The sequence below is a fragment of the Diplotaxodon limnothrissa genome, linkage group LG17 (assembly GCF_057381915.1).
Source record: "Diplotaxodon limnothrissa isolate DT_005_m linkage group LG17, D_limnothrissa_male_GT1.1, whole genome shotgun sequence".
In the NCBI taxonomy this organism is placed as follows: Eukaryota; Metazoa; Chordata; class Actinopteri; order Cichliformes; family Cichlidae; genus Diplotaxodon; species Diplotaxodon limnothrissa.
In genome coordinates this window covers 39,701,922-39,713,990 of record NC_140612.1, presented here as the reverse complement: position 1 = coordinate 39,713,990, position 12,069 = coordinate 39,701,922, and the positions used below count along the sequence as shown (strand labels likewise).

General features: G+C 41.5%; 1 protein-coding gene across 2 annotated transcripts in view; it reads left to right on the top strand.

Annotated features, from left to right (window-relative positions):
* The window catches only part of sgip1a (SH3GL interacting endocytic adaptor 1a), a 56,312-nt gene extending 52,399 nt beyond the window's left edge, over positions 1 to 3,913 (top strand). For both annotated transcript variants that reach the window (XM_085375636.1, XM_085375637.1), the window contains 6 exons: positions 656 to 811; positions 1,948 to 2,083; positions 2,212 to 2,414; positions 2,664 to 2,728; positions 3,291 to 3,455; positions 3,891 to 3,913. In XM_085375636.1, the coding sequence (XP_085231762.1) occupies positions 656 to 811; positions 1,948 to 2,083; positions 2,212 to 2,414; positions 2,664 to 2,728; positions 3,291 to 3,455; positions 3,891 to 3,913 (748 nt within the window). The remainder of the gene's footprint in view (positions 1 to 655; positions 812 to 1,947; positions 2,084 to 2,211; positions 2,415 to 2,663; positions 2,729 to 3,290; positions 3,456 to 3,890) is intronic.
* Positions 3,914 to 12,069: the final 8,156 nt, after the last annotated feature.

Here is a 12,069-nt window from a genome sequence, read left to right as displayed (position 1 = left end):
GACCCTACCAGGGGGCAAAAGCCCCCAGACAACATAGCCCCTGGGATCCCTGTGACACACAAACCCCTCCACCACGATAAGGTAGCGATTCAAGGAGGAGTGATTTGTCAGAAATGACAGTTTGATTTATGAAGCATCTGATGAGCTCTGGACACACACATGTGTTTACAGCATTATGTGTTTGTAGTTAATATGGTCAAACATCCACAATCCTGTCACACAGTGTTTATAGTGAATATGTGAGGAAGTATACAGGTCCACTAACAAACACTTGGTTGAACTATAGACTATAAACACATAAGAACAGTGTTGGTGGATTTTGTTACAATGAATCCAGTTTTGTATGTTTTGTACTTGAATTTCCTCCTGCAGAGTCATGTAAACAGGTAAAGTTTGCTTTTGTTGCTCTGAGTTGTGGATTAGGATGAACTAATGTGTTATTGATTTTGCTTCTGATCGGGGCTTTACTGCTGTAATAGTGTGTGAGCTGTGATTGGCAGAGCTTTTAATGTAGTGATTCAGTCAATAGCAGAAACGCATTAAGACTGTGTGTTTAGTTTTATTATCAAAAGGAAATGAAGTCATGTGTGATTTGTGCATTTGTGTGTCTCTCTGCAGTCTTTCATGCAGTGTTACTCTCTCTTCTCTTTCTCAGGTGTGTTGTGAAGATCATAGGTGAGATGGTTTTGTCGTTTCCGGCGGGAATCACGCGGCACTTTGCCAATAACCCGTCCCCCGCCGTGCTAACCTTCAGCATAACCAACTACAGTCGACTGGAGCATGTGCTGCCTAACCCCCAGCTCCTCTGCTGGTAATGACACCACCGTAAACTCAACATTTCAGTTAAAAAAATAAAAATAAAAACTCAGCTTTTGCTGGAAGATGTGAAAAGATCGAGCCAACCTTTCTGGGAATACATAACTAAATCTAAATACATTATTGTCTAACTTTAGCGTCACCCAGTAATACCTAACATGTTATATGTGGTCCCGTGTAACCAAACGTGATTAAAACCAAATCAATGTACCTGTTGCAAATTATGCATCATTTTAATTTCACTTACAGAGCATGTGCGATACTTATTTTTAATAAGCATGCCACACTTGACATTAAATTTTAATGACTTTTGTTATGCAAGTCACCTTATTATCTATGGTGACACAGCAAGTTTGATGTCACACAGACTGTAAAACATCAGGAGAGCAACATGTGACCAACAAAAAGGAGTAAAGAGGTTTTGGGGAGGTCGAGGTGATGGCGTGAATGTTTCCATGTTTGCAGCGCTGACATGTGCTAGTGAACTGACTCATCAAACATCTACAACCCCCTGTGGTTTATTCGGGGTCTTTTGACCACTTCAGATGAGTAAATTTTGTGAGCTTGTTTCCAAAATGAGCGCTGAGTAAGTGTGGAGTCATCATGAGGTCGTCTGAGTGTGCAGGCAGATAACAGTGTTGCACTTGTTGTGAAACGCCTGATAAACCGCCTGATGTGATCTTTAAAATTAAATATTAAATTATGCAAAATATCACACATCATTATAGCATGAAGTCATGTGACCTCACAGTAGAATAAACATTGTTTTTAATTATGATTCATTTGTTTATTACAGCTGTCAAATGTTGATGTTTTCCAGCCTCCTGCGCGTTTCTTGTTTTTAGAAAAGCAACTTAAAAATAGTTTTTACTTTATTCTCAGCACCTGTAAAGTCTGTGTGATCTAACGACCACCAACCACATCTGGATCATCGTTGGGTCACACTGACTCTGTGAGGAAAAAGTCACATTTTCCTCCCAAAAAACTTGTTTTTTGTGGTTGAACAGTCGTTTCGTACCAGCACACCGCTGAAGTCTAATGGCTGTGTTTAGTCACTTCAATAGAAAATCACCACAGTCCTGTGAAACGTCTGAATTGTGATCGGGCTCTTTACTGCGATTCCTCCACCAGCGACACCACCACGCAAGCCAAGGCTGACAGCAAGGACTTCTGGGTGAATATGCCAAACCTGATATCGCATTTAAAGAAGGTGGCAGAGCAGAAACCACAAGCGACGTACTACAACGTGGACATGCTCAAGTATCAGGTAACCTTGGATTTGGGATTTTGAGAGTAGCTTAAATCCCAAACACTCAACTCCTTCAGTCGAAGCATGTTCAGCTGTTTAGGGTGTTTCAGTGTGAACAGGCTTTTATCAAACCACGTGTTTGCCAGGTGTCAACACAGGGCCTCCAGTCGACTCCTCTGAACCTGGCAGTGAGCTGGAGGTGTGAGCCCACCAGCACTGACTTGAGGATAGACTACAAATACAACGGGGAGGCCATGTCGACGCCGATGGCCCTCAACAACGTTCAGTTCCTCGTCCCCGTTGATGGAGGCGTTTCAAAGCTACAGGCTGTCCTACCTCCTGCTGCATGGTACGGTCTTTCTAGACTTGTTGTTACACAGTATTAAGCTACACAGCTGAACAGATTAAGGGGGTAAAGGAGGCAGTTTGATGCATTTATTGCTCCAAATGTTATTTAGACAAGAGATAAAATCCTGTGCCATATCTGGGAGTGCCGTGCATTTATTTGCTGTCAGGTTTTGAGGTTAACCTTCAATGACCTGTTCACCTGTTTATGTTGTATCCTTTAATGGTTTTCTCTTATTCCTAATCCTGGTAGGAATGCAGACCAGCAACGAATCCTGTGGAAGATCCCCGATATCTCCCACAAATCTGAAAATGGAGGTATTTCTTTTGAATGATGATTTAACCTGTTTCTTTAAATAACATAAATGTTGGGAGGACACGTGGTGCATGTGTGTGGCTGGTGTACAAATGCTGAAAATGGAACAACCGCAGATGAGGACGACAAGATGGAGAGGAAGTCTGGTGCATCATGCCCACAGTAAACACTGCCCCCTGTTGGACAGCAGTGATACAGTTACTTCACCAAAGCTGATGTTTACAATGAGCTTTTATTTTTTAATGGGATAAAGTAAACGAGTGCCCACGGTAGCAGCTGTGGAGTATTTACACAGTTTCTTCTGACCAAGTTGAGTTTGATTTGTGCTCCAGATCGCAACCTGCCATCATTAGACCCACACTGTCATTTACATGGCAAGGACACCCATCAGTGACCTGACCTCCAGGATGAAGACACGAAACTAGATTATGAATTCTCTTTAAGATGAGATCTGCAGTTGTAGAGATGTTGCCCATTTTTCATGTTGTTACATATTTGCTTTTGTGGTTTCTAAATATTAAACATTTTGGGGCTTGGTCTCATCCTCTCATTCTGATCCCTCAGGTGTGGGCTCGTTGTTAGCACGCTTTCAGCTAACAGAAGGTCCGAGTAAACCGGCTCCACTGGCGGTGCAGTTTACCAGCGAAGGCAGCACCCTGTCAGGCTGTGACATCGAGCTGGCTGGGCCAGGGTACCGCTTCTCGCTCATCAAGAAGAGGTTTGCTGCAGGTCTGTCAGATGGGGTTTTCAAAATAAAATATTCATTACTGCTACACGAAAGCTTAGCCAGCCAATTCCCGAATGTTAACAAGTTTATAAACTGGTTATTGAACATATAAAATCCATGTTTTATCTCTTTAAACTTTTTTAAATACTGATTGTAGTTCCTGGAAATACAACTCCCACCAGTTACACTGTAAACATTTTCCTTTATGTATGTTTAGGTTAAGATAATGTGCATATAGTAGGACTTGAAAAGACTTAGATGAATCCACACAGTAATAAAAGTCAGTTTTAGGATTATTTTAGTAACTTGGTAAAGCTTACCTGAGTAGAATAAGTTTGAATCCTTTCATTGCAGCTACTTAATAAAACATAAAACTAATGAAATATCACATCTCATTTATACAGATAAGCACTTAGTTTCTAATTGACGTCTTTCAGGAAAATACCTGGCTGATAACTGACCCATCGCTGAACAAAGTGAACGCAGTGGACTGAGGTCGACGCCGAGGACAGAGGACAGACGGACACCAGACAGACTCTGTGATCCTTTTCTGAACCCACACAACAGGTCTGCAGCCCGCCCAGCAGTATTGTATAACTTGCATATAACATTGTGGAACTGTTATAGGTCATGTAATTATTGTATTTGTATTCATTTCATAACATCTGTATTGCTGCACTTAGACACAAATGGGTTCTTTCCTCCTCTGTAGTCTGTGCCTCTGTCTCCGTCCTCCTCTGGTCAACGTGTGGTGGTGTTTTTAAAGTTTTTCACTGCAGCTGCCTGACCAAACAAGGAAGGAACAGATTTTTAATTCTTGTTAATGTGAAAATTTGGGCCATTTAAAAAAAAAAATCCTCGTTGTGGTCAGACGTGCATCAAATCTGAACACATCCAGAGTTGGATGGGATGAAGTTAGTAAACAGCCCGGTCCTCAACCTCTGGGATAAGAATACGAGAGGTGTACTCACTGTTTTGCACTGATCCATGTAGCTGCTTCACATGACACACCATCAGCTGTCACAGGTAAAAGTGGGTCCTTCTTCTTGGTGCTTGTGTACGACCTGTATGAAACTAGATTTCCAAGCATCGCCTGCTGGTATTACATGACACATCCTGCTAAAGACACCAGTTAGCCAGTCAAGCCACTATTCTATTTCTCTGTTATATACACTCGCATGCAGGTTGTAAGGATGTTAGGCAGCTGCAATGACTAGTCAGTTTCACTGGTAAAATAAGGAACTATGTTTTCGTGTCAGAACAAAAGAAGTGTACAAAGTGTCATTTAAGTCGAAAATGTATATCTTAAAGGGCGTTTGGTGTTTTCCTCGTATCGTCAGATAGCCTTCCTGTTGTTCACAGGACAGCAGTGTTAGACTGCAGAGTACATGACAGCATTCTATTTTTATTTATTGATGACAATGACTCGTTGTATAAAACGTGATTCTGTATATGAATAGAGTTTGAATGGTATCACACGACTCGAACCCTTAAAGGTATAAATATTTAAATTCCTTCTCATTTTTTGTTATCTGTGTAGTTGGGTAACCTGTGTACAGTATAAGGTCTAATTTTTTGAATTTATTTCAGATATAATTTTTTAACTCAAGTGCAACAGAAGAATTGACCTATATATGGGTGGGGGAGGGGTAATTTAAAGACAAAAGATAAATATCTTTCTGGATTCTGTGTAATGCTTTGTGAAAGCAGTGTTAATGTAGAGTTAGCTATTACATGGCCAAGATTCACGCTTTGAGGAATAAGTTTGACATTTTTGGATGATGCGTGTGACATCCGCCAGGAAACTGCTAGCATGCTAAAAAGGCCGGGAAAGGCTTGCCAGTCTGTGTCTGTCAGCACCTAGAAAGCTGATTAATACACAGTGTCATGTTTCTTCTTTAATACAAGGGTGTAAAAACACCCTGTTGTATTCGTCATTAACAAGTTTATTTAGCTTGAGAGTACTGCATGGGTCCGAAAATGCTAATGGCGTTCATCCACGCTAGACGTTAATGTCTCTGTCAGGATAAAAGGCAGCATTTTAGTAACACCCTGTCATTTTCTCTTGCGCCATCACCAGGTCAGACTTTTCATTAGTTCATGACTTTGGTTTATTAAATAAATGTTCCCCTAGCCTTATTTATGCTCGTTCTGGTGAGCTAATTTTAGCATGCTAATATGCTAAATCACCAGGGATACTGCAGTGAACGTGCACTCATCCCATTAGCATGCCAGTAAATCACATTGCTGTGCTGCAGTGCGCACTCTCAAGAGAAGCAAGCATCAAACTCTGTAGATGTTTTAGCCTCTTATATTTTAGCAACGCTAGCTTAGCCGTTTCCCTCCCGTTTCAGTTTTTCTGCTAAGCTAACCAATATGGCTCCTGGCCAAGGTTAGTTTTTCCCCCCAAAATGTCAAACTCATCCTTCAAGGAAGACAAAAACAATAAAAACGGCTGCAGAGATGAAGTTTAGTGACCATGGTACTAGTATTGGAACAGGAACTGTTTACTGGGACCAGCTCATTTCCTTACTTCAAACTTAGCTGTAATAAAACAATAAGGAAACCCTGATCATCTAGTGTTCTCAGTTCTTTCCTCTACCTTCAGTTTGACGGCGGATCACAAGAAAACCTTCCTTCCTGTTTCCATTTACCTCACTGGTACCTAAACTCCCTCATATCATACCCTCATATCGTGAGCAAATCCCAGTCATCCAGCCAGTGCTTGAATCCATGGCTTTATTTTGCATAATTGTAACGGTCTCTGTGAGATGACATGATTTAAATGAGGTTGTGGAGCGAGGTTAAGTCGACCAAAATGCTTTCTTTTTCTTTTTTTGTTTTACGTTTTGTTTTTTTCGTATTTTATGTGTGTGTACCCCAGACAGTCAGTCCCTTGCTAAGGAGAATAAGCTGAATATTTTTTAAATGGATAAAAAAAAAAAAAGTGTTGTTTAATGTGAAAAACACTGTGCTGATGATGCTGAACTTCCTGAATGCTCCGACACTCAACGTGAAGAACAAAAAGTGTGCGTGAAGTGTAATCGAAAAACCTCTGTACTGTACTCTGTGTTGGCAATCAACTAAATGTAACCAATCACGGTCCTCTAAGAGCTCTCAAGCATTTCGAGCGGATTTAGGACGGTATCCTGACGTCAGTACACCAATTCAGTGATGCAGTACATCTGATTGGATAGTTTTTGGGCCCTGCAGTTCAAATGAGTCTGTTCATTTGTACTTTGATCTTGTGCAGACCCAGGCTGAGAGAACGGCAAAGTTGCATTTTGTTGGTGTGAGGAACGATGGATGATTGGTGCCGTTTAGTTCTTGATAATACTTTTGTTTGGTGACGCATTTTTTCAGTCATGTCAGTCTTTCATCGAGCTAAATGGAAGACCACGTGCCCGAGACAATGCTGCTACCTTCTTTAAGCTAAACAGTGCAACAGTCACTACAGCATTATCTACAGAAGCCCACCACATATGCCACCCACGGTGCATCAGTGTAGAATTACTCCTACACTTATGGTTACACGTCTGTTTGATCACAAACCTTTTTCACTGTATTTCTGGAAACAGCGTTTAAAATTTTCAGTGCATCAAAACACAAAAGCTTCATCTTCATGGCGAATTCATCCTGCAGTATTATTGGATGCAAAGCATGCGGTCAAACGGTGGGGCTTTGTGACAATAGTGCTGAAATGACGTGTTGTGCTGAGTGTCAGTTACCTTGTGTTAATGTTGAGACGAGAGCAACGAGTGTGTTTGTGTGCTATAAGCAAGAATGCTTTTTGGTTCTTTACCATTAACCTCAAACACATGTGAAAGCTGTTTGTACAGTACATAACAACGCTAAGATGATCTGAGAAATTTAGTTTGCTTCTTTCCAAAACCAATAAAAGTTATAACTGGATGTTTGTGTTTGCTGTTTTCCTTCTATGAAGTAATATTGTGAGGTTTTATTTGTTCCCATTCAGCAGGTTGCTTTAGCGATGTTAGTCCAAACTTTTGACCTTGGCTGAAATATCCCCCAAAAAATATGGGACGGATTTTGTTTAATTAATTTTGCCCTTAGAACTGCCGCCATTCTTCACTGCACAGCTTCAACAGGTTGCTGAAAATATTCCTCAGATTTGGATCTGTGTTGACGTGATAGCATCACACGGTCATATTTGTCGGCTGCACGTCCATGATGTAAATCTTCTGGTCCACCAAACCAAAGTGTGCTGGCTTGAGATCTGGAGGCTCTGCAGCCCATTTGAGTACAGTGAGGTTACGACATGTTCAAGACATCAGTTTGAGATGATTTGAGCTTTGTGACATTGTGGCACTAAACAGCTGGCAACTACTGTGTTCTTCTGCTACTACATCATGGTTCACAGATGCTCTTCTGTGTTCCTTCATTGTAACAAGTGGTTAAAACCAAGGTATGTAAACCTGTATCCAGTGGTAAACTGCTGGTCATGGCTAGAACTGAAGGCCATAATTTGATTATGTTTGCATTTGTACAAGTGGCTGGTTAGTGTGATTTGCACATGATGGCAGCAGGATTACAATCTTCTGAATTTTCCTGTCGGGGGAATCCTGACAGCTACAGGATGGATTCCCATCCAATTTGGTCCAAACACACATACACCTCTGAGGATGAACCACAGTAGCTTTGATGTTCCCTTAATCCTGTCTGCCACCACCTCATTAAATTAGCTGAATTTTAAAGCTTTAATGATTTCCACGTGTAAAATCAGTTTCATTCTTCCCGTCAGTCTAAGCTAGTTTGTGTGCCACGTACGCTAGGACAGCTAACACTGTAAATATGGATTCTATGGTCATTTTGAGCCCAAAGCCTGACAGGAGCTAGCCAGGCCAAAGATGCTATTGTTTCATAGAAAATAATAGAAAATGATATAGTGGAATCAACTTGAATTAATAAAATTCACCCAGGGAAAATAAACCACAGGTTATTGATGCTATTGCGCTTTCCTTTACTTCATAAAATGCTAATTGACTGAAGCTGGATTTGGAATAAGAGCATAGAGGAGTTGGTGGATTTGTAGCTGGTTAAGAGTGTAGTTTATTTTCTTGTTGCGTGCTTACGTGAGAGGTGAAACCTGCTCTAAGTACCGCCCCTTGTAGGCGGGGCCGGGTTGTTGCCTAAGGGTCATGTGTAAGTGGTGTGTGGGCGTTTGTGCACACCTGGGCCCTATTTCAGGAAGCCGGTTTAGTGCAAACTCTAAGTAAACCCTGAGTTAACGAAAACTCTGGGTTTTCGGTTTCACAAAGCGAGTTCAGCTGAAGCCTGAGTGAGTCACTATGACGACACACGCCGTGAAGCTAACCTGCCCCCTAGCAGGTTTACTTCAACTAACCCTGACTGTCTCCGCCCCTTTGTCGGAAACCTGACAGTAGGAAGTGTCAGACATGGCGTGCTCCTTCCTTGAAGAGCCAGTAGATCGTGAAGCCCAAATTCTCCGCAGAGCTCTCCGCCGGGAGAGAGTGATCAGAGCGCGTTTGGACATTTTATCATTTCCTGATGATTTTCTGTGCGAACGTTACCGTTTTTCAGCACAATCTATAATTTATTTTAATAACATCCTCAGGCCATATATTACGCATGTGACACATCGCGGACATGCTCTCAGTTCATTACATATTATTTGTATTGCACTTCGGTTTTTTGCAAACGGGAGCTTTCTGTATAATATTGGTGACACTGAGCACGTTTCCAAGGCTACCGTCTGTCGGGCAGTCAGGAATGTTACAGTTGCACTGAAACGTCTCCTGTACCCGTTTGTGGTGTTCCCCGGTCATAGACCCACAAGATTTATCAAAGAGGGATCCCACAAAATTGCAGGTATCAGGATGACCAAAACTTAATGTATGATGTGGTGATACTTGGACTACTACTTAAATTTTACATTTATTTTCAGGGTTCCCAGGCATGTATAGATGGCACTCACATTCCAATCATTGCTCCTTCAGTAAATGAAGGAGACTATGTGAACAGGAAGTCTTTCCACAGCATTAATGTGCAGGTACATAGTTCCCTGTAGCATTTCAAACTAACAAATTATTTCATTATAGTAATGGATGCTAATTTGTGTTCTCTGCACTGTGAAGATCACATGTGATGCTGCCAACATTATCACAAATGTGGAAGCCAAGTGGCCAGGCTCTGTCCATGACTCACAAATATTCCGTGAATGTACACTGAGCACAAAATTTGGACATGGTGAGTTGAGAATACTGTAAAATATATAAAGACCAATTGCTTCAGGGACATTTGAACTGAAGTGTATCCTTCTGTCTTAGGAGAGTTCACTGGCTACTTGCTTGGTGATAGGGGGTATCCATGTTTACCCTATTTGCTCACCCCTTACCCTGACCCTGAACCGGGCCCACAGCAGCGATATAATCTGGCTAATTGCAGGACAAGAGCCAGAATTGAAATGACTATCGGAATGCTTAAGGCCCGGTTCCAGTGCCTGCAAAGACTCAGGGTCACCCCAGAAAGGGCATGTGACATTATTGTGGCATGTGTGATTCTTCACAACATTGCCACAATTAGAGGAGAACACTGTCCTGAACCAGACATCAGCAGTGATCCAAACCATGAACATCCTGACCCTCCCACGGACATACAAGATGGAAGAGCAGTCAGAGACACCATATGTCACAATCATTTCTTTTGACCCATCACCTCAACATGTTGAAAGAAGGATAAACAGATTTTTTGTTCAACTGGCTTTATTGGTCGCCTGTATTTCCCGTACACAAAGTATTAAAAGATGTAAACCTCATAAAGTGTCTCTGTTGCTTCCTCCTCTGTAACAGCTGTCAATGTTTCTTCATTATTTTCCTGTAGTAAAGAAATAAACAACATTGCTGTTCTACTGTAACCTCATATAATCTGTGGAGTATTACTCACAACTGCATGTTGGTCTGGCTCAACAGGAGGCTGCACCAGATGCAGTACACCACCACCATCAACTGATAGAATATGAGGTTTATACAGGTCACTTATAACTTACAAGGGACCAAATGGCAATTAACAAACATACCAATCACCTTACACTTCATTGTCATTATGCTCTCAAAGACAACCAAGACTGAGGGAAGGCAAAATCAGTCGGAAAATAACTTCACTACAAAATAATTCATTATGGTAAAGAGTTTATCAAATGAATGAGTAGCACTGCAAAGGTGACTGTGAAGAAAGGATGTATGCACATCATGTATTATTTTGGATTTACCCCTTATGTAGGCACTTGTGTCTTGCGGGGTTATTGACTCAGAGGATGTCCCCGCAGAGATGCCTTCGGCCACAGGGCGCCCACTGTTTTGGCTGAGGGCCAACTGCTCAGCCTCTGTGAGTGGTGGTGGTGGAGGACCCCCACCTGTTTTTCAGGCCTCCGTTTTTTTTCTGTTGGCTATAACGGGTCACATTTGAGCATACAGAGTAAGCAAATATGTACTTGTAATGTGCTCAGATAATTTCAATAAGTGCTTACAGAAAGAAAATTAATGTAGCCTCTAACTGCAATTGATTTACATGGGACAAACAGACCAAGCACTATGGCTCATAATACAATTACACCTTACCTGTTTGGACTATATTTTTATATTTCATTTTTACTTGCTGCCAGGCACGTTTGGGGCCTGTTGGGTTGCACCTGCGCTCACATCACATCACAAAATAAAATGTATAAAATAACAAATAAAATATAATAAAATAACGTGTTAAATGGGTGGAAATCCCTAGATCAATGTTTAAATTAACACTCACGCATTGACTCTGTCGGCTATGTTTTGCCATGCATGCCCCCTTTCTTTTGCAGCTGAGGCTGTGTAACTTTTTTTCCGCAAAATTGGCATGTTATCGGCATATGCTGCCATCAGAATTTCGGCCTCAAGCGCTGTAAAATACATTGACCGCGCCTTCTTTCCCTCCGTCTCCATGGTGACTCGCTTAATCTGTGCTCCACTAATCAGGGCTTTATGTATCCTCGTGCGCGCGCTTAACTTGGGGTTAAAGCAACTCCGCGTTGATTGAACTAATTGTTATCAGCCTTTCTGAAACCGAATATTCCGAGTTGGACAGTTCGGGGTTACTCAACCCTGAGTGTCGTTTTTCACTCTGAGTTTTCTAAACCGGCTTCTTGAAATAGGGCCCTGCTCTGCCAGCTGGTTTAGTTACTTATTCATGTACTTGTGTACATACTTGCTTACTTTTGCGTGGGGGGGTCTTAGTGATCCAGTTTGATACGTTCACACGTTGTCCAGTATTTGGAGTAAAAAACAAACAAACCTTTGCAGAATTGAATCCCGGTGTTATAATAGAATATTTATTTGACAAAAGCAGCAAAAAAATGACCAAATACAGGTGAAAGTTGCAAGAAAGACAACTGATTTTAAAACATTTATTTATGGTCGCACATGTACAGCTCGGGTTCAGGAACATGTTCAGAGATGCTCATCCAGATTCACTTCCACAAAGTTTAACAGTTGCACAGAGATCATAACAGTTCGCCACATGAGTCAGATTTGGTTCTTAGCAAGGTACACAGTCATTATAGTCACTTTAACAACAACAACAACAAAAAAAGTGAGAGGATTGTCC